The sequence below is a fragment of the Fistularia commersonii genome, chromosome 28 (assembly GCF_037954325.1).
Source record: "Fistularia commersonii isolate RoL2024-O1a breed Wild chromosome 28, RoL_Fcom_v1.0, whole genome shotgun sequence".
Lineage (NCBI taxonomy): Eukaryota > Metazoa > Chordata > Actinopteri > Syngnathiformes > Fistulariidae > Fistularia > Fistularia commersonii.
This window is the reverse complement of record NC_141311.1, coordinates 10,271,095-10,293,574: the sequence shown is the minus strand read 5'-3', so window position 1 is coordinate 10,293,574 and position 22,480 is coordinate 10,271,095. Positions and strand designations below refer to the sequence as shown.

General features: G+C 46.3%; 2 protein-coding genes and 1 long non-coding RNA gene across 4 annotated transcripts; 2 read left to right on the top strand and 1 right to left on the bottom strand.

The window, feature by feature from the left end:
• Positions 1-500: 500 nt before the first annotated feature.
• Positions 501-6,557, bottom strand: dhrs7ca (dehydrogenase/reductase (SDR family) member 7Ca). The gene is made up of 7 exons (XM_086175967.1): positions 6,443-6,557; positions 4,785-4,962; positions 2,760-2,872; positions 2,469-2,679; positions 2,284-2,376; positions 1,074-1,223; positions 501-864 (listed from the first exon to the last, which is right to left on the bottom strand). Exons 2-7 carry the CDS (start codon positions 4,957-4,959, stop codon positions 650-652), a joined length of 957 nt encoding a protein of 318 aa, XP_086032093.1. The 5' UTR covers positions 4,960-4,962; positions 6,443-6,557; the 3' UTR covers positions 501-649.
• LOC147217555 (uncharacterized) lies at positions 1,102-2,472 on the top strand. The gene is made up of 3 exons (XR_015108955.1): positions 1,102-1,236; positions 2,077-2,152; positions 2,286-2,472. It is a non-coding gene; the product is annotated as an uncharacterized LOC147217555 (long non-coding RNA).
• A 1,529-nt stretch (positions 6,558-8,086) lies between the features above and the next one.
• On the top strand, positions 8,087-22,329 carry LOC147217553 (splicing factor U2AF 65 kDa subunit-like). Of its 2 annotated transcripts, none has more exons than XM_086175510.1 (11): positions 8,087-8,361; positions 12,760-12,940; positions 13,044-13,147; positions 13,669-13,820; positions 13,907-14,023; positions 14,506-14,671; positions 14,814-14,893; positions 17,946-18,068; positions 18,156-18,242; positions 18,565-18,807; positions 20,666-22,329. In XM_086175510.1, the coding sequence occupies exons 1-11, from the start codon at positions 8,313-8,315 to the stop codon at positions 20,795-20,797; spliced, it is 1,434 nt and encodes a 477-aa protein (XP_086031636.1). In that variant the 5' UTR covers positions 8,087-8,312; the 3' UTR covers positions 20,798-22,329. The 2 variants fall into 2 exon arrangements, with proteins under 2 accessions (XP_086031636.1, XP_086031637.1); XM_086175511.1 differs by having other exon boundaries at positions 8,089-8,361; positions 14,506-14,644.
• Positions 22,330-22,480: the final 151 nt, after the last annotated feature.

Below are 22,480 nucleotides of genomic sequence, written 5' to 3'. Positions count from 1 at the left end.
TGCCTGAGCCATTTAAGCAAGCATCTTTTGTGAATTCAGGGAAATTCTCTGCTAATTGAAGACACATGCTGCACAGACGTTTTAGCTTGTCTGCAACTTCACCTCTGACCTTTGTATAAAATTGATCCTTTTCAGCCTCCATCACTGTTTTCAGTCATCTCCTTGTCAATAAAACTGACCAGACTCTTGTTCTGGAGGTTTCTCATCTTGTCATCTAGTCCCACAGGATCCTGCAACTCCGTGATTAAATATAAACCAACCCGCAGGTCATGACAGGTAAACCCCGAGCGCTGCGGTTGGTTTCAACCAGTTGGTAGTTGAGCCCGCTCGTATCCGTGGAAACCCCCGGACTCCAGCCCCTTGCGCTGGAACATTCATCAGAGTTTACCGCCGCCTTCCTCCACCGTGACCCTAGAGACCTTCATGATGCACCAGCACCACCCGAGGAGAAACTTCCCGAGGGTTCTGCGATGAAGGAGGAGAAGTTTCTCCGGAAGGCCTTCAGGTACGTTTATTTATTGAGAACAACTGCTAAAAAGATGCAAGTTTGAAATGTGGTAAAATACTTCATATTTCAATGGAAATACAATCGAGTGCAAGCCTTCTGTCACCGCAGTGTCGGGGGCCGCTCATAAACATTTCAACTCCGTCACAAAGACTGCGTGTTCTCGACAACGGTGGCGTTCTTCACCCCCGCCGCCATCACCGCGAAGAACAAGTTGGGGAAGAAGGATCTGGCATAGAGCGCCACTTTGGGCAGCGAGGGGGCGATGACCACTTCCTTCCTCTTGTTGTTGAGCGTCTTGGCGATCTCGGTGGCGGCCTCGCCTGGAGAGACGCCCCAGGGCCTCTTTGTGTACAAAACTGCAGAGAAAGACGAGACCCGAGTCCTGAAAGTCCACCCGTATTTGTCATTTACACAGTTCTTTGTCACGGTAGTACTTCTTTGGTGTGTGTGTAAGGTGGGGGCAGGAATTGTACCGCCAACCTCTACCGCGAGGAATCCCTCTGAGCAGCTGTGGACCAGAACTAAAATTGAACCATCAACCTTTTGTTTTCCGTCAGGAACTCACCTGACCAGATAGATTTGGCCGCCGCTTTCTTGTCAGCCGCCGAGCCGCTAATGAAGGTGTGATTGATGGTGCTGACGGAGATGCTGTACTCCTCCACCTCGGCCCTCAAGCAGTCGAAGAAGGCCTGAACTGCATGTTTGGACGCAGCGTCTGGGAAAACAGAGTGAGTCACCTCACCGGCCCGGAAGGGGGGAGGAGGGGGTCAAAACCCCTCCAGGAACTTACTAGATCCTTCTAAACCTCTTATTCTGCTCATGTATTGGGGGGACATGTCACTGCTCTCATAACCTGAACCGGTCTTAAGCAACCGCAAAGCCTTAGCAGATGGCGTTGGTGTTTGCCGGACTGGACTGTTAACACCAGCTCCATCTTCAAGAAGGGTCAGAGCCTCCTGTTCTTCCTCAGATCTTTCAACGTCTGCAGGACCATGCTGCTGATGTTTTACCACTTGGTGGTGTCCAGCGTTAGTAGGCTGGAGACAGCTGACACTAACAGACTCAACAAGCTCAGCAGGAGAGCTGGATCTGTCCTGGGAGAGGAGCTGGAGTGTGTTGTGCAGGTGTCAGAGAGGAGGATGCTGAGGAAGCATCAGGAGGTCTACAGGAGGTCTTTCCTACCTGAGGCTATCAGACTTTTTAACTCCTCTCCCTTCAGCCGCAGGGAATCTTAAAATCTTAAAACCTTATAAAAAAAAAAAAAAAACACCCACTTACGGTAAATTTTAATAATTTAAACTGTAATAATTCATCTGTATATATGTTTATAACTGTGCAATGTTTCATAACAGCTACATGTACAATATTTTTATAAATACTCTTGTACACTCCTTATCTTTCTCTTGTTACTTAAGACACTTTATAGTTTATTTGTAGTTCTTCTCCCTTTTTCTCCTATTTTTTTACTGTTTATACAATTTTTCTACTATTATTTATTATTGTTAGATTTTTCTTGTAACTGTGGCACGACAATTTCCTTCAGGATAAATAAAGTTATTCTTATTCAGATGCTGGTTTGCTGAGTGCCATCTTTCCTCATTGTTAGAGGATCATTATCGTCATGGTTATCATAACAAGGCTGAGGTGAGCAGATCTTTTATGTTTCACACTTTCCTGCAAGTCTTTCCAAAATAGTCCCCGTTAACGGCAATAGCTGCCGCCTGGACACCAGCAGGAGATCCAGGTTTCTGATTCTGAACTCCTTGTCCACTCACAGGAGGCGCGGAACGGCACGGCCAGTTTGCCTTGGATGCTGTTGACCAGAATCATGTGACCAGTCCTCCTGGAGATCATGGATGGCAGCACACCTGGAACAGGAAATGACAGCGAGGCCAGAAGAAGACAATGAGACCTCCTGGAGTTTGTCTAGATCAGCCCCTGGACGCCATCGCCCCCTCACCCTTGGCCAGCGTCACAGGTCCAAAGTAGTTGTTGTCCATCAGCAGCTTGTCCATCTCCAGAGATAGACTCTGCGCCGGGGCTCTGACCTTCATGCTGCCGTTGAGGATGACCACGTCCAGGCAGCCGTAACACTCCAGGATTTCCTCCACTGCCTCCGGCATGCTCTCCATGTCCCCGAAGTCTAGCAGAACCAGCTTCGGGGGGAAGGTCTGGGGGGGGGGGGGTTCACAGGGTGCCGTCAAAGTCTCCTGGGATCTGGGAGCGAAGAAGGCACCGCCGGCGTACTCACCTTACTGGGGTCCGAAGAGTTAGCCAGGTCCTCCTCCACTTCCTCCAGTTTCTCCCAGCTCTTCCCACAGAGGATCAGCCTGGCCCCACCTCTGTGGAAGAGGCCTGCACATTCTGTAAAACAACAACACCGGGAAACAAAAAACAAGCAGAGGTGACAAATTGCATTCACAAAAAACGTAAAGGGTTTGCTTTCACCAGCGCCCCCTGGCTATCGTATTTTTTCGCGAAAAAAGGCGGAACAGATGTGAATTGGACTTCCATCGCATACGTAAAGTGAAATGAACTCTCAGTGTCTGATGAGCACATTAATTGAGAATAAGTACACTGAACATGCCTTATACAATCTATGACTGCATGCGGTTGTAGACAGAACTAGAAGAGTTGGGAAGGCGCGTGTCTTCAGGGACCGCGATGAGCTGCTGGCCCAGGATGACGACAACCTTATCGGATGATTTACCTGACCCAGAGCGATCCCTGTGGATCTCTGAGCCGAACTGGCTCCAGCATTTACAGATTCCCAGTTTGGAGCGTACCCTGTCTTTTGGTATGGAAGCTGTGCAATCCGTACATGAGGCCCCAAAGGATGTCTCCAACTTAGTGTTTCCCAACCTTTTTTGAGCCACGTTTACATTAGAAAAATCACACGGCACACCACCAAATAAATATGTCAAAAAAAAAATTTAACGAGTTAGAATGAATCCGTAGTCTCAATTTACTTAGTGTGAAATCTAATATATCTATTATCTGTAGATTCGTCAAGTTGCAATGCAAATTTTCCACTGATGTGCTACTTTTCCAGCACACTTTTTTGCAATGTCTGAAGACATGTCATCAATATGTCTGAAAATGGTATTATTTGAGAGAACTCGGGCTATTTCTTTATCAACGCCAGAGCCAAGCATTTCTTCTACAATGATTTTGCCGGCAGGTAGTATTAATGTTTTGCTACGATGTGTGGCTGTTTGGATTTAACTTTATAGCAAGCTTTCACTGCTTTCTCACTCGTCTTGGTAGTTTTCAACAATGCTGCCTGTTTGTTTACGCAGATACAAGTACCGTAATTTTCGACTTTTTTCACGTAAAAAACGATGCGGCTAATATATGGACTTTGGGTGGGGGACGCTAACTAGCTTCACGTCGCTAAAACGTTATCCTCGTCACATCGGACCGATGAAATGACCGGGAAATTCTGAGTCCGTTCAACTCCGACACCGAAGAAGACGACTTTGATGGTTTTAGTGCCCAGGAAGAAGCCCGAGATAGCGATTGGCTAGCCGGTGCGGCTTATATTGAGGTGCGCTCAATAGTCCGGAAATTACGGTACTTTTTATTTTAAAAATGTATCACGCAAAGCGTCACTAATCACTCTGATACACAGATGCACAGGTAAATTCACTACCCGTTGCCATCGAATGGGCACGCTGCCCACATAGACATAGGAAGACACATTATTTGCGTTGGATAAATAATTTTCGGACCGATCAGGTGAAAGTGGGCATTTTTCCACGGCACACCTGATGATCTCACTAATGTGCCGCGGAAACACTGCTCTAACTGAACCCCCGTGTCTCACACTAAATGTGCTAGCAAGAGAATGTAATATTTCTTTGAGATCAGCAAATTTGCAGAAGTCAGTGAATGCAGCACCAATCCAGGATGAGACATTCAGCCGATTAAAAACCAACGCGGAGGCGTCACTGCAGCGCTGGCCAGCAGTGCAAGGCGGTTCTGGGCTTGAAACTGATTGTCCGCTGGATTCTCTCTGTGCGGAGTCTCCGCGTTCTCCTGCCTGGGTTCTCTCCAGGTTCTCGGCCTTCCGCCTGCTGTCAGTAGGCGGTAATTTTGAAGACTCAAAATTGCCGGAAGGTGTGAATGAGAGGTGAGAATGAGAATGGTTTGATGTTTATGATTGACGCACAAAGGCAGTGTTTTCAAAACCAACTAGAGGGAGAGAAGAACCCTCTTCAGACGTGATATCACGAACTCATAGTTCCCTCGCGCATTTTGCAGACGTGTGAATTACCTTTTCCAAGCCCAGACAGGGCGTCAGTTATCACCACCACCTTGTTCCGCACCGACGTGCTGGTAAAAAGACCAGATACAAAACTGTAGAGGTAGGAGAATCCGGCGGTCAGCAGGATGAGGCAGGGAACGAGGAGAATGGTGGTGGTCCATGTCTGGTCCTGATCCAGCAACATATCCTGTTTGGAAAAAGGATGAGATTCGTTTCTTAAAACTGTGAAGGATTGAGGTTTGGCGGGGGGGAAACGTCTGGGAACGTGCAGACGCGGACACACTCTGCGACATTTGGGAAGAACTATCCGAGTGAAGATTGAGATGCGGACGCAAAGTTAGCTTAGCTTAGCTGAGCTTGTTTCTCAGAGGAAGTGATTCTGCAAGTAGGTGAAGCTGCCTGGTATTGTCGGAGAAGTCGTCGGAGTATCATTCGGTTTCAGGGCCGGCTGTCTCCTGGTTCACGCCAAACGTAATGAGCCGCTGGTGTCGGATCTGTCCGACACATCAATCTTCACATTGGACATTTTCCCAACAATGTCGTTTTGTTCGACAGAACCTCTCATACCCCGGCTACCTTGAGTTCTGCTTCTCTAGATTCCACCCTGGCAATATGAGAGGTTCTTCTGATGAGAGATGTTTGTTTTTTTTTCTAATGATGCAGGTGAGATGGGATGGAACGTCAAAAGACCATCTAGGATCTAGCAAACATGACTTGAGAAACGTTTTCGTACCCAAATGGTCTCCGCCTCCATCACACTGGAATCCATCCCTACCGTGATTTTATTATCTAGCTATCGTCTTATCGGTCTGAAAGACAAGAGAAGATAACGTTGCGATCGGTTCGGGAAATCACAGCATCGTCTTCATCCCTCGGTCTGAACTTGAACGCCTTGAACCTAATGAGGTAGGAATTCCTGGATTGCAAAACCAAAGCTAACGGGAAAGCCAAAGCACCGATCGATGATAATGTCATTATTTTCAGCTCTTTATTTGTGTAATAAAATCCAGAGAGACGTCTGTCGGGGAAAGTAAGTTAAGAGGTACGAGGAGCATTTGTATTGAGCGTTGAAGGAGCTGAAGGTCAGACCCCCAGAGCTTGCAAACAAGCTAATACCCATTACCGGAGCTCTGGGTGCGCCGGTCTTGTCTAGTTAAGTACAGCCAGTCTGATGTGTTGGCGTTCAGACAGATATGGAGGTAAGCTAATGATCACCGCTGGAAGAAAATTCCCAAAGTCCAGGATCTAAAAGAAAGTATGAAAAAGTCTGTGGTGATGGAGGCGTCTGCAGATGAGCTACCAGAGTCTGAAGATAACCTTTAGGTCCCCACCCACCACCGCCCCCCACCCCTCCCAGAGCGCCGTGTGTCGATCCAAGAGGGGATCTAAATATAAACTGCCCCTGAAATAGACACCGTGCGTCTGAAAGGCTGAAAGTCACAGAGGAGACGCACGATAATCCAAATTGTCGGGAGGTGCTTGAACCCGGCAGGGAAAAAGACGGAGTCGGAACCTTTCATCTTCCGTCTGAAGATAAAACAAGCAATTTCCCCACCGAAAATGGGGATCAAATAAATAACCCGCCCCCTCTCACTTGACCGTCTGCAGACCCCCTCCCCCGAACCCTCACCCCTTTACCGCAGTCAAACAAGCAAGGCAGAACTCACCGCTCGGACGTCCGGAGGCCTCTCCGCTGATATCCAGGAACGCCGCGTGAATTCTGAAGCCCAACGGCTCGGCTCCTTCCCAGAACCCCCACCCCCAAAACACAGCCCGCCCCCTCCGCCCACCACCCCCCCTGCAGCAATACTCCGGGATTTCAGCTCTTTTAATAGCCGTGCAGCTGAGTCAGTTATTTTCCACCATGTTGTCAATATGTTATGTTTAGACCGGCCAGCAGAGAGCGAGGGGGGGGGGCAATGGCGCTGTATTGGGATCTCAAGGTAACATTAATGAGGAATTGTAGAGAAAGCTATCTCTTGTTATTCCGGGTCTTCAGATTTTAGGCGGATCTTGGCCGACACGTCCACGTTCTCTACTCATCAGCTGTAGCGGTCCTGAACCAGCAGTCAACTCGCGTTCTCCCTCCATGTTCTTCTTCCTGGGTTCTCTCCGGGTTCTCCATCTCCCCCCCCCCCCACAGTCCAAACACAGGTTAATTGGAGACATGATGAGGAAGCGGATGGTTGGTGGATTGTCGCTTGACCCGTCAAGGTCAAATCCCATCTCTCACCTGTGACAGGTGACTCAGGTGTCTGTCAGTTTACAGTGATAATTCATCACTTCGAAATAACTTGTACATTTATAAATCCGTGTCAAGGTTATTTTGTTTCAGAAAATTTTTCGCATATTGATTTCTGAAAATATATTTTGAAAAAAAAAAACTTTTTTTTTTTTCATAGCCTCAGCACCTTTGAGAAGTCCACTCAACCCACAGGCCGCTGGGTCCTGGGGCCCGAAACCAAGACCTCCTGGTGGATTTAAAGCTTTTTGGAGATCACGTGTTGTTCCAGGTTTGGAGGAGGATCACAATCAGATCGATTATAGTCAGTTTGGTGGCGTGCATGAGTGTGCGTGCTGTTGTTTGGGGAAGACACGTTTAGAGATGTTGTCAGACTGTAAAATATATAAACGGCGTGACCGGATGTTATTGTCGTCACAATAAAAGCATGTTTGGTCTAAACAGTGAAGAATCAGATTACAAGGACTCAAATGACATATTGCACCCGGAAGTAATATTTGTGAGATATTTGAACTTTTTCTTATACATTTTTTTATTGAACATAAATAGTATAAACAGATATACATATGTATAAACAAACATGGCATAGTAGAATCGAATGTCAATGATACAAACATGGATGAGGAAGCATAAGGATATTTGTTTTGTATGCAATAACTGTGCGAGTTAACAGGATTGAAGGTTTTTGAGAATTGTTTAATTCTAGGAAAAAAATGAAAATAAATAAAAACAAATAAATGAATGACAAAGGGGATATGATATGTATTTAACTTGGTGGTTCAAAAGGAATATTAGTCATGAAACGGGTTTTTTTTTTGGATTTTCCCATAAATTGTAAGGATTTTTTATATAATTCAAAATGTGACACGTTTTTCTTTTGGTTATTTTCACATCATTAGAGTACCTCAATCAAAGTTGCATAAATCATCCCGACCACCTTATTTCGAAATTAATTCTCGATCTCACGATTGGCAAATTGACGTCTTTAAAAGTTCAATATTTGAGGTTAAAATAAACTCTTTGAGCTTTTCTGTACAGAAACGAGAAACGTCGATTTTTTTTTTTAATCAACATTAAAATGTGAAAATCCCGCAAACGCCTGTTCTGTGTTTTATTTTGAAAGGTTTTACGGAAAAACGCCGGGAGGTTCCGTCCGTCTTGACGCCGGGAGATTTCGACTTCTGGGCTTCTGTTACTCCGGTGCACCGCCGGCACACCGCCGGTACACCGGACGGACCGACGCGGTTCCGCCCCAGAAGGGACGCGTCCGTCGGGTTTCACTCCGTCCAGAAATCATGTCGGATTTCGAGGAATTCGAGAAGCAGCTGAGCGAGAACCGGCAGGGTGAGTGTCGGCGGGCTGGACAGGTTCGGTCGGTCCGTAAGCTAGCAAGGAGTCCCGGTGCGGAACGTTAGCTGGCTGAAATTGTGAATGAAAGAACCGAGCCGAGTGCAACTTTCGCCGCCGTGACTCAGCTCCGTGTCCGTTAACCGGGTCGGAGTGACGGTGTCCGCCTCGGCGGGGCCGCGGACACACCGGACATCGGTAAACCCCGGAACCGGAACCGGAACCGGGACGCGGTCCGTCAGCTGAGCCGCCAGAGTCGCCGAGGCGAATGACACCGTGCCAAACTCCGTTGAATTTATCCTGTTTTGTACAATAAAACTCTTTCGGTAACGGGTACATTTCCGTTTAGAAGATATGACAAGGGATATTCCAAGTCATCAGGATCCGGTGTTGAATTCGGTGCATATTACATAACTGCAATCCTTCTATTTATATACAGTTTAATAGCAGCTATTAAACCACTTGATTTAAAACACATTTTTAAAAGATATAGTTTTCCTTTGAATAAATCAAATGATGATAGTTTCCAGTCAGAAAACCCTGAAACAGGGAGTTACAGAGATGTCAAATGTCCTAAAATCAATTAAAATGTAAATATCTGATGGAAAGTTCCCAGTCTGTATCTTAAAAAAGATAACGTTTATGTTGACATTTATTTAATTTCTTTGGTGTTAGAGTCAGCACCACAAGCCCCATTGTTTCTAACTCCGTCTTCTCCTTTACCTTTGGCCCATTCAACTGCCTCCCTCTTTCCCTCTCCTCTGCATCCTCTTCTCTCTCACCAACTTTATCCCCTCTTTCATACCATCCATTAATCTTCTCTCTAGTCTTCCTCCAGGCCTCCTTCCTGGCAGTTCCAACCTCAGCATCCTTCTACCAATATATTCATCCTTTGTAAATGTCAGTGTGACGTTATCTCCAAAACATCTTAAATGGGCTGTCCCTCTGATGGACTCATTCCTGATCCTTATCCAGCCTTATCCTTCCCTCAGTGACTGTCTCTAAAGCATACAGCACCATTGGTCCCAACACTGGCTTCTACACCTTTCCTGTCATTCTGCCTGATACTCTTTCTTTCTCCACCATCTTTATTTCCACTCAGGTCTCTCTCATTCACACATTTACTCTGTCTTAATGCGGGTAACCACTATTCCATCCCTTTTCAGGGCACTATTTCATCTCTCTAGATTCCCCCCCTCCCCTGCTTCTTCCCACCCCCCCCCCCCCACCCCCCCCATCTACAGCACACCTCACCACCGTCTCACAGCCAGCATACATGTCCTGCACCCGTCTAACATACTCTTGTCAGTCCAAATTTTTGCACAGTACAACAGTTCTTCACTTGGCATCATATGCTTTTTCTAGATCTACAAAGATACAATGCCGCTCTCCTTGACATACTCTGTACTTCTCTAACAGCATTCTTAAAGCAAATACTGCATCTGTAAGATAAGATGAGATAAGATATTCCTTTATTAGTCCCGCAGGGTAGAATTTCACAGTATTAAAAGCAGCAAGCTTAAATTTTTCATTCAGTGGCTGTACTTTTGCAAGTATCAGTTTGCATGAATATAGAGACTGAAGTATACAGACAAAACAATTACCACCCATAAATCTGCAAGGTATTGTTTGAGATGACTGTAGTGCATAGAAAAAGAACCTCCATACGTAAATGTATGTTTTATATTTATGAGTGTGCAAAAATAGTGATTATAGGGGTTATAAAAACATAAACATAAAAAATGTATGGACATTGTCTGCCACAAAATATACAGTATGGACTTCAACAAGAGTTATTGCACATACTTGTAATTATAATAATAATTAATGACAAAAAATATATAAAAATTGAATTGTCATATTGCACATGGAATGAGTCATATTGTTGATTGTGCAGTCTTGACAGCAGCAGGGAGGAACGACCTGCGATACCACCGGTTCAGACATTTCAGGTGTTTTGGTCTGTCGCTGAAGGAGATCCTCAGTACTGTGATGGGCCTTTTGTTTGGCCTTTGCCACATCTACCTGCACCTGGGCTGCAGTTGTCCAGTCCTCTAGAAGTCATCTTCCTGGCTCACCAGACTAATCCTACACACCACCATCCTATGGTGTGTGGCGACACTCTCATCTGCCACTATTTTGCAGTCAGTGATCTTCTTCAGACGTCATCATCTATACAAGAATTAGTCTACATATGTGCTCCTACCTCTGCTCGAATAACCCCTATGTTACCTGTGAGAAAGTATTCACTACGGCCATTTCCATCCTTTTTGCAAAATCTACCACCTTTTGTCCCCCTGCGTTCCTATTCAGGATACCAAACCTGCCCATCACTTCTTCATAATTTTCATTGTCTGCACTGACATGTCTATCCAAGTTTGCACCAACTGCCGCTCTCTCACCTCTGAGCGCATACCGCAACACTTCATCTAACTCACTTAAGAGTTCCTCCTCTTAACTCACATCCCACAGGGCATTGCTGCTAACAACATTGAGCATCACGCCTTCAATTGCTGGTTTCACACTCATCAGTCTGAGACTTTTCACCTTCAGAACATTCTTAACAAACCGGTCCTTCAAAATAACTCCTACTCAATTTCCCTTCCCATCAATACAATGATAGAACAACTTGAATCCTGCTCCGAAGTTTCTACACTTGCTCCTTTTCCACCTGGTCTCCTGAACACACAGGATATCCACCTTCCTCTTCTGCGTCATGAACCACCTCTCTAACTTTTCCTGTCATCAACCCAACATTCAAAGTCTTTACTGTCAGTCTCAAACTCTTGCCTTTCCTCTAGTCTCTCCGCCTACGCACGCGCCTTCCTCTACTCCTTCTTCAGTTCGCAGCAGACCGATGCCCAGCGGTACCCTGTAGGTTATCGATGCCTCAGGCAGTCATTGTTAAAACCCGGTCCTCGACTGATCCGTCATGAAAGTTTAGCTCAGGCTTCATAAGCTGTAGAGAAGGAAGAGAGAAGCAGAACTCCGTCATTCAGTCTGGAAGTATGTGTGATTGATAGATGGCATTTATGGGATTAACTGCGTTTCCCTGAGCCCACAGAAGATCAGCCAATAGTATTGCGTTACAACGCCACGGGGGCCGACTGGGTTGAAGCTGCGCAAGGCCCTCCGGTGGATAGTTCGGGGAAGGAGAGACCACAGCGTCTCACTGCGTTTGTGAGGGATTGCTCTGCCCAAAAGTTGCCCAGAAGTTTTTCAAAGATAAAAAAAAGACTCTGGACCCATGGAGTGTCGAGTGGCATTTTCTGCTCGGCGGTCAGTTAATTGTGCGCCTTGAGATAAAAGGTGTCAAGTAAAAGCGGCGTTAGTCGCGAAGCAAATGTTAACTGCTAGCCACTATTATAGCGCCTCCTGTGGATTAGCAACTAAGGAGAAAGTTACCTTCAGTGCAGTCTCTTACTAGTTGGTTATGATTCAGTGGAGGTTTAACGTTGGGAGAGGACATCAACACCAGTTGTCGACTTCAGAGAAGGAAGGAGACCAGCAGCAGATAGCCACAAGGCGGTTTCCTGGGCGCCTGCTGGATGAGAGGACCCAATAAACCGCTTGGTGAGGCAGAGATGATGAATGAAGAACAACAAACCTTCCTTGCCTGCGGTGTGGTAGGACAGTGAAACACACAGGTTAAAGGCCCCCAACAAGATAACAACTGAGTTCATAACAAGGGAAAAGTCACAACAGACCAAACACAAGGACAGCAGGGGAGGACATGTTTTTTGTACTTTTTATTGTTTCGTGGGCACTTTGTTCTTTTTCTTGTTCAGTTAATACTATTGATGGCTTGTTTGGTCATATGTTTGGTTATTGGTGAGTAAAAATATATATACATTTTGCAAACTCAATTTCGTGTGGTGTTGTCAATATTGACGTTCCATCCTCGGCTCCATGAGCGACTTCCTAGAATCCTGGCAACTGGTCCAAACAGTGTGATCTATAAATATTGTTATCTATTTGAATAGAAAGGGGATACAAAAGTCATAGGTTTGATTCGCACATTTAGTTTGGCACAAGTTGTCCGTCAGATGTCCTCCCTGGCGCAACTTCTGCGTTTCCCAGCCCAGCTTGGGACCGGCTCGAGGAGAACATTGGCTTGTGCCCCCTTGGGCCTGCATTTCATTTGTAACTAACCTTTGCTAACCCTCATAATTACATGAAACTTGATTTGAGCTTGTGCAGTATTTGTGAAGAAACCACGATAGAAGTACGATGAAGTACATTGAGGCAAAGGTCAAGGCAATTCTTGGAAATTGGTCAAATAATATACAGCAATTCTGCAATAATTGATGGTATAAAAATATTCACTTGTGGTGAACACATGACCCATGCACCCACCTTGATTTGTAATAATGATGCAATTATTGTTCGATGCAGAGCGAGAGCGTGAGAAAGAGAGGCACAAAAAGCGGAGTCGCAGCGGGTCTCCGGGCCGAGGCGACAAGCACCGCAGCTGGAGCAAAGACAGAGGCAGCCGCAGCCGAGAGAAGAGAAGCCGCAGCCGAGATCGAAAGAGTCGGGACCGCAGGAGCTCCTCCAGGGACCACAAGAAGCACAGGTCGCATGGATGAGGCTTAATAGACCCTTTTGTTTGGAGACATGAAGAGAAAAGTTGTTACTCATGCAGAAGTTTACTGAGTAGAGCTGGTCTCTTCACGCAGTCATTCCCCGAGGCGAACCAGGAAGAAAAGGACCTGCAAGTACTGGGATGTGCCCCCCCCAGGCTTCGAGCACATCACACCCATGCAGTACAAAGCAATGCAAGGTAGGAAGCGCCTCATTTCACCTCTAGTCGGGGTTCACCTCCACAGGCTCCACAAATGAGGTGACTGTACAGGAGTTGGCGAGCAGTGGCTATAAGGCGTCCACTAACGTGCATCCGTGTCAATGGAATATCGTGAGCTGCAATGATGGTCAGCACGTCCCCTTTACCTGACAGAGCTTCTGACAAGGAAGGGACAAAAGTCTTATTTTGAAAGGGGGGGTCTGGTTGATGACGTCAATTGCAGGTCATCGGCAACAGGGAGCGGATAATCCGGTCTGTATGAAGACTTGACGTGTGTGGAGCAGTGACGACAGTTTAGCGTTTTAAGTAGTGACAGGCAGATTCGTTCACCGTTGTTTCTCTCTTCGTCCCACTCCGTTTCGCCTTCACGTCAGATGGATCCAAGGCCACGAGCTGAACAGGAAATTCTCCTGAAGCCGTCATTTCTTCAGGAGACCCTGATACTAGCCTTATCTGTTATCACTTCTGTGGCTGAGCTTTTTCTTCCTCTTCCTCCCCAGCGGCCGGTCAGATACCAACAATCGCTCTGCTCGCGACCTCCACCACCACCGGCGTGGCTTTGGCGCCGACACAAGTGCCCATCGTTGGCAGCCAGATGACCAGACAAGCCCGGCGCCTTTACGTTGGGAATATTCCCTTCGGGGTGACGGAGGTGAAGACTTGGTTCTCCTTAAATCCGGCCCACCATCCCTGATCTTTCAGTCCCGTCTGTCCATGATGGCCGTCTCTCTTCCTCAGGAGTCCATGGCAGAGTTTTTTAACGCCCAGATGCGTCTGGCAGGCCTCTCCCAGGCTCCCAGCAACCCGGTCCTCGCCGTACAGATCAACCAAGACAAGAACTTTGCCTTCCTGGAGGTACGTGGTGTCACACCGCCATGTTCACATGTTATTTTCTTGGAGGAACACTCAGACCCGATGCGGGACCAGATCACTTCTCAGTTGAATATAGAGCTTCAGCCGGCGTGCAGCAAGCTAGGCTAGCTCCCTCTGGCTACCTCTGATGGTGGAGATGGTCTCTGTTCTCTCTCCAGGTTTTCCTCCCACAATCCAAAAACAGGTCAGGTTTAAGGATTAAGTCAGGAGCCAGGAATGTATTTTCTTCAGTTTACCATTTACAGAGCAGGTACAACATTGTGATATTTATACTATAGTTCATTTTCTCACACACTCACCTGGACTCATGCCTGTTAGGGTTGTTTGAATGCATTGTATGTCCTACCTGAATTTTCTGTGCCACTTCCTGCGCACCTTCGTTTGTTTTCAAGTGTCACACAACCTTTACAATTTGGCCGAACCCCTCGCCGCCAACCCCGCCCCTCGCGATGTTTTGTCCATAGTTTCGGTCGGTGGATGAGACGACACAGGCCATGGCCTTCGACGGGATCATTTTCCAAGGTCAGTCCTTGAAGATCCGACGCCCTCACGACTACCGCCCCCTGCCCGGGATCTCGGAGCAGCCGGCGTTCCACGTGCCAGGTCTGTCCCGGGTGGCTCTCGGACCAGGTGACCAAGACCACGGATGTCGCTGCAGCAGCATCGGCAGGAAAATAAGATGAGACGTATCAGATTAGAAGAAGCCAGGTAGACTTTTAATACCCCCTGTTTTGACCGGCCGTTTTTCTGCTCCCGGTTCTGGTCCGTCCAGGTGTTGTCTCCACCGTCGTCCCCGACTCCCCTCACAAACTCTTCATCGGAGGCCTTCCTAACTACCTGAATGACGACCAGGTATTTGCCCGGAAGCAACAGAAACACACACTCACACCGCCGCCTCGTCCTGCTTTAGAGCGAAAAATCTAATCCATCCTCCCGAAGGCCTCCAAAGCACCTGGAGTCCCTCTTGGCAAAATGCTTCACGACCCGAGCACGGATCCCAAACTGCAGAGTCCGAGCCCTTCCGACTGAGGGTTGCACGAGAGTTTATTCGGGCTTTTATTCAATACAGAGCATTTAAAACACCCACGAATGACTTTTAAAAAGTCATTACAAAAAAGGATGTTATGTCAATGAAGACATCAATAAATGTGCAGATAGAGCTTAAAATGGATGTGGAAGCACTAAGATGGTTTTCACATGTAGCTATAGGTTGAGCATCCCTGGTACCAATGACAGCAGGGAGAAGCTGTGTAGATAATGAATCAGTGAATGAATTATATTCAATTTATAAAGTGTGTGTGCGTGCGTGCGTGCGTGCATTCGTGCGTGCGTGTGTGTGCGCGTGCCTATATATATATAAATATATATATATATATAGGTATACAGGTATATATATCGTCAGCCTCTAAAATAAGTCATTTTTCACAAAACTTCTTTTTTGGCCTAAATCAACTTTTTATTCAACATAAGGTTAATTTTCTAAAAAACTGAAAAGAAGAAGGCAACTATATATGCATATACACACACACACACACAAGTGTGTATATGTATATATATACATCGCATATATATATATATATATATATATATATATATATATATATATATATATGTGTGTGTGTGTGTATATATACTGCTCAAAAAAATAAAGGGAACACTTGAACAACACAATGTAACTCCAAGTCAATCACACTTGTGTGAAATCATAGTGTCCACTCAGGAAGCAATACAGATTCATTTTGACTTGTTTTAAGGACATTACATCAAAGTTGGATCAGCCTGGAGTTTGTTTTTACACTTTAATTTTGAGTGTGATTCCTAATCCAGACCTCCATGGTTGACACAATTGATTTCCATCGATCATTTTTGTGTGATTTTGTTGTCAGCACATTCAACTGTGTAAAGAGCAAAGTATTTCATAAGAATATTTCATTCATTTAGATCTAGGATGTTTTTTAAGTGTTCCCTTTATTTTTTTGAGCAGTGTATATATACACCTATATGTATGTATACACGCATATATATATATATATATATATATATATATATATATATATATATATATATATGTGTGTGTGTGTGTGTGTTCATATTCATTATTAATTTCTTTACTTTTCTTTCATCCGTTTATTTGTTCATCCATGTTGGTTCATTTGAAAGTGAGTCTGCACATTTATCGGATTGTCGGAGACATGTGTAGACAGCGTCTCCCCCCGGAGTTGATCCGTTGTCTTTGTAGGTGTTTTCTGACATGAGGCCCGGCCCTTCCAAATAATGTGCCGGACGCGCGGAGGTAAGACAGACGGTTGTGGACGCCACGCCGTGCAGTCTTCCTGTCTGGTGTTGAATCCTGCTTGGTTCTCAGAGGGAGAAGTCCGGAAGTCCACTGGCTCATATTCTTGGGCAAAACCAGGTGTTTTTATTCGGGGGTGGGGGGTCGGGGGGGGATTTGCCGTTTTTTCGTGTTTTTCGTGTCTAACGCTAGTTCTTTTCCCGACCCCCCCCTCCATCCAGAATGATCGTGGAGTGGACTCTTCCCCTGAGAACCTGAGCTAATGTCGTGATTGACACCCCGACGATCCTCCCGAGTTCCCCGCAGTGATTTTACATTCTCTCCGTCCATCCCTGTGACTCCTCCCGTTCACCAGAGCCTGATGTGTATTATTTACTGACCTCTTTTTCTTTGAATACCTGCAGCCGCTGCGTTGATACTCACAGCTCTTTCATTTTTGTTCCCCCACTTTGTCCCCAGCTAGGGGCCCGTAAGATCGTTAAGTCTGCGCTCATAATTTGTTCAGTAGTACTGATCTACTGCTGCCATGCCAACAATTAACCCAAGGCAAGTAAGACATTCTGGTCCTCACAGGGACTCCGAGCCATCACTCCTCTCTGGCAACTGTCTGTCTACTCACTGCTTCTGGAGCGTGGATAGGATGGGGGGGGCTGAGGGCGGGGGAGAGGGCGGGGGCATAGGACTGGTAGTGGGTGGCGCTGTTAAAGTAAAGGTAAGAATTATAACCCACCCGAATCCAGTCTAGCTTTTATTTCGTCACCTAGCAAAAACCAAAGCAGATGTCTGGCAGCCTCGGCCGCAGCACCCTCTGCAGGCACGTGAAGCGATACCCTCTTCACTCGGTTCTGTCTTCCACAATGGTATTCGTCACCCGCTTTTTTCAGTGACGGTAAAGTCATGTAGGATTTCATTTATCCGCCGACAAATCACAGCAGTCTCATGGCGCTTTCCACGTGAAGGCGGTCCGGACTCGTTCGCCCATGAGCAAGCACTCGAGGAAAAAAAAAAATGCCCATTTAGCGGTGCAAAAACCTAACTCAACATGGTGGGGCGTTCTGTCTCAACCGGTCAGGGTTGAAAAAGATAGAGGACAGAGCAATCGGTAAATTAGCCAAGCTAAGTAAGAGTCATAAACCCACCTGGCTAAAGAGCCCCATTAAATTGCCTGCGCGAGGTGACTAAAACTGAAGGAGCGGCTGCAAGAAACAAACTTGTTTTCCGGAAACGTCCTGTTTCCGACCAACTCGATAAAGTTGGGTAGCGCACTTCCAGGGTTTGACTTAAAGGTCAACCGGGGTTTGAAGCAGAATCGCTGTCTTTACACTTCTTTTTTTTTCCCACCCTGACCTTCTTCGGCTCGCCCGCCTCACTTCTCTTCCTCCTCCTGCTCAGACGATTCCTCCTCTGCCAGCTTCTCTCAAAACTCAGACTCTTAAAAAAAAACAACCCTTTTTTTTGTTTGTTTTCATTAAAATGAATCCTGGCGATTATGTCTGTTGATCTGATTTCAAAAACTAAACATTTTAGAATTTAGTCAGTAGAGCTGAGTCCCCGCCTGCCCCCACGAACGTCCCAGCTCACGTCCGGATGCCCGGAACCGTCTCTCCGCAGGTGAAAGAGCTCCTGACGTCGTTCGGCCCGCTCAAAGCCTTCAACCTGGTGAAGGACAGTGCCACGTCACTGTCCAAAGGTTACGCCTTTTGCGAGTATGTCGACAACAGCGCCACCGATCAGGTAACCACGGCTCTTAGATGGTTGGGGTTTCGAGTCGGCGGCTGAGCTCCGCCCGTCGCTCACGGGCTCTGCGTCTTCCCTCCGCAGGCGGTCGCCGGTCTCAACGGCATGCAGCTCGGTGACAAAAAACTCATCGTCCAGCGGGCCAGCGTGGGAGCGAAAAACACCAACCCGGTCAGTCCCGGCTCGGCCGTCCAAGTCCTCCGGTCTCGTCTGCTCACTGGAAATAAGACCTGGCTTGACTATAAAAGGGTTAAAAGTTACTTTTTAAAATATTCAACAGATTAAAAATGAATCCCCACCCCAGCACATTCTCCTATCGAGGGTTTTAGTGGTCTTAGCGTGGGCTTAATTATTTGAAAAGATTCAAACCGCTAAATTCACCACAATGAGAAGCTTTTTGGGCCGTACCATTGCGGGAGGAGAGGGGGGGTGGTGGCATGGGTGTGGGATCGTCGCGTTGAACTGATCCTCCTGTCGGGTTTGGCGCCCGCAGACGTCCGTCATCGAGACCCCGGTGATGCTGCAGGTCCCGGGGCTGCAGCGGCTCCAGAACTCCGGCCTGCCCACCGAGGTGCTGTGCCTCCTCAACATGGTGATGCCGGAGGAACTGGTCGACGACGAGGACTACGAGGAGATCCTGGAGGACATCCGAGAGGAGTGCTGCAAGTACGGCAGCGTGCGCTCCATCGAGATCCCGCGGCCCGTGGACGGCGTGGAAGTCCCCGGCTGTGGGAAGGTGAGAGGAATCAAAACGGGAGCCTTGAGAAACCGTGGCAGTTTAAATGAAGCTTCGTGGTGATGATTTTAAACGTGTAGGACGGAACTGCCTCCAGAGGAGAGCGCTGCGGGTCTGTCGGTCTTTATAGGCTGACCTGCTCACCCACGGAGGGTCAAAGGTCAACCTCAGCAATGAGGCGCCACGTACCGTATTTTTCGGATTATACGTCGCTCCGGATTATAAGTCTCACCGGGACAAAAATGCATAATAAAGAACAAAAAAAAACATGTATGTCGCATTTTTTGGGGAAATTTATTTGATAAAATCCAACACCAAGAATAGACATTTCATCTTGAAAGGCAATTTAGAATAAAATAGTATAAAGAACAGCAGCCTGAATAAGTATAGCCTATATGACGCATAAACAACGAACTGAGAACGTGCCTGGTAGGCTATGTTAACGTAACATATTACGGTAAGAGTCATTCAAATAACTATAGCATATAGCACATGCTACAACCAAACAATCAGTGTCACACTTAATCACTAAATCCCACAAAATCTTCCTATTTGGTGTCAGTTCTGAACAACTGCCAACTCAGAAGGTAGACAATGCGCCGCTTCCTCTTCTACCGGTACGTCGCTTACGTCAGAGTCATTCCGATTATTCCAGCTTTTCTGAATCCCAACAGGATGGTATCCTTGCTCTGATAGAGAGGCGATTGCGTTGCATGAAGCGGTAACACCAGGAAGGTCCTCCTGCAAACTCATTTATATTCATCTCCTTGGCAACTTCCTGGGAGTGAAGACGCAACTGTCCTGTTGACAAGCCTCTCCCGGCAGCACGTTGTTCAAGCACCCATGTGTGAACTCGTTCCTCTAGCCGTGGCCAGCTAGCTTTTAGCCCGTGATTAGCTTTTTTAGTTTTCTTCATTTCAGTAAGAGTAACCTCCGTTTTTCACCAGTCCCTTATAAGTTTCTCACTAACTTCAAACTTTCTTTCTGCTGCTCGATTTCTGTTTTCGGACGCATATTTCACTACTTCCAGCTTGTAACCTGCCGGATATGATTTTCTTATCAGAGCCATTTTTGTTCAGCCCTTCTCAGTTGCTTTTATAAGTTAGCGTAAATGTTGAAATGATCAATTTTTATAGGTACAGAAGTAGCAGGTAGCATCTTTTTTTCACAACGCACTTCTACCATGTCCTGCCCCCGCTGAATTTTGATTGGTTGGTGTGTGTGTGTGTGTGTCTGTCTGAGTGTGTGTGTGTGTGTGTGAGTGACGATCGCTGATATATTAAATACACAGACACAGACACACACACATCAGAGCAAGAGAGCTCAATAAAAATAATCGCTCCAGAGTGTAAGTCGCAACCCCGGCCAAACTATAAAAAAAAACTGCGACTTATAATCCGAACAATACGGTAGATGATTTCTGAACAGTTTTAATCAAAGGACAGTGCAAATGAAAACTGGACTCCTTCTCACTCCGGTCGGCAGGAGTGAGTATGTGACCTCTATCGGCCAGGTTACCCACCTGCCCCTCCCACCGCCACTGCTCCATCATGGAGTCCCAGACTTCCTGGGAAGCTCTCAGACCCCGGGACAGAAAAGAGGTCCATTCGGGCCTCGGACCCGCTCCCTTCGCCCACAGCAGCCAGGCTAACGGTCCCGATGAAGGCCAGAAGGAGGCGACAGGAAGGAGTGGCTGACCCCTTAGAAATAATCACCCTAAATGCTGTGATTCTGAATATCGTTATCATGCCGAATCGCATGGAAGAACCTGCATGTTTAGATTTTGTACAAAATGTTTCCGGTTAAAATCTGTATCTGTCTGTGTGCGTCTGTCTTTGTGTGTGTGCGTGTACTGCAGATCTTTGTGGAGTACGTCTCTGCCGCCGACTGTCAGAAGGCCATGCAGGCCCTCACAGGACGCAAATTTGCCAACAGAGTGGTGGTCACCAAATACTACGACCCGGACATGTACCACAGACACGAGTTCTGAGGGTCCGCCCCCTCCCGCTCGCCGCATTGGTCCGACGGGACGCAGAACGTCCCGGATTGGTTTCACGTTATTCAACGAGACGTGTGCGAGTGCGTGTGTGTGTTTTTCTTCAGCGCTGAATATCTATCTGAGCTTTCGCCCCAGGAAACTCGCCAGCTCGTCCGTCCGCTGACCTCATCCTCAGTCGCCGTTATTGTAGTATCCAGAAGTCCCGCAGCTCCAGATCGCGTATTTGAAACAAAACCAGAGTAGCCGCCCTGCCTGAGCTCAGCCCCTCTACTCCTTTAGAGTAAAGATCTCCACATCTCCGCCACGCCAGCCCCCATCCACAGATACCGACATTCATTCATTTCCTTCATTTACTTTTTGAAAGTGGAACTTTCCTCCTCCAAAATCTTCCAACCCCCTTCCCGCTCAAGTCCGGAGAAATTACTTCATTTTAGGAAATATCATATCTCCAACGTTCTAACGTCTTCGTCATCACATGAACAAAAATAAAAAGCCGGACATGGAAAGGTCATCGGTGGCATGATTTTCCCCGGCTCATCTTCCCCCCCTCCGGCGGGAAAGCGGAGTGACGGCAAATCGCCAGGGAGACGAGCCCCCACCCCTCGACCCCGACCCCGACACCGCAGCGAACTGCAAACCACCCTTTCAGATGTTTCAGTGGTCATCAAGCACGTACTGCATTTTATACATTTTGGATCTTCCCCGCTGCCGTAAAGTCTCAGTTTTTGTTCGGGTCCTGAATAAATGCCTGAGTTCACAGTGCTCGTTTGGGGGTCTTTATTTTGTTCGGTGTGTATCAAACGGTAATAGATGATTTAAAACTAACCAACAGGAAACAGGGCTTACTTCCATTATGAATAATATTAGAATATTTGTAATTGTTTTCAGTCTTCATATACACACACAAACACACATGCACCTCTGACTTTTGGAAGTTTTCTAAAATCATTTGTGTGTGTGTGTGTGTGTGAGACCCGTTCCCAGAGGCATTCCTGCAATTTGGTGTGAAATGATCAGGATGCTGTGCCCTCTAGTGACCATTGTGAAGAATTATGATGAACATAACATGAAATGATTCTTCTCATTGAAACTGTGAGTGCTATGTAAATAATCCTATATAACAGTTATAATAATATGTATGTATATAGAAGCAGCGTATTTAGAATGTTAGTTCATTGATGCAGTGTACTGAATCATTTAATATTCACATTTACATTCACCTTGATGCACTACAAGGGTCGAAACTTTCTCTGTTTCAATAAGTTTCAACTATTTAATTTATTTTTGAAGGCTTTGGTTCATCACATCCACCCGCGACCCCGCTCCCCCTCTCCAAAACAAGAAATTACATCAGTCTCGTAAGAAAGGTTTTGTTGTTAAGAAGCATGACAGTTTAACTTCCACTTAATCATTTCAAAATAAGGTTTTTTTTTCAAGGTTCGGGAATTTGTCAACAACCAAAAAATATTTTGCTTTTAAACGTTGTAATTCAGACGGATCTTTATCTGTATTTATTGTACATAATTATCTCTGTATGTATTTATGTATTTGTAATACTTGGAATAAGAAGTGAAATGTTGTACTTGTGTTTCTTTTTTTTCGTGTTGGATCCTCAGTACATCTTTTACATTTTTAAGAGGCATTTGTTTTTTTTTTTTTTGTTGTTTTTTTTTT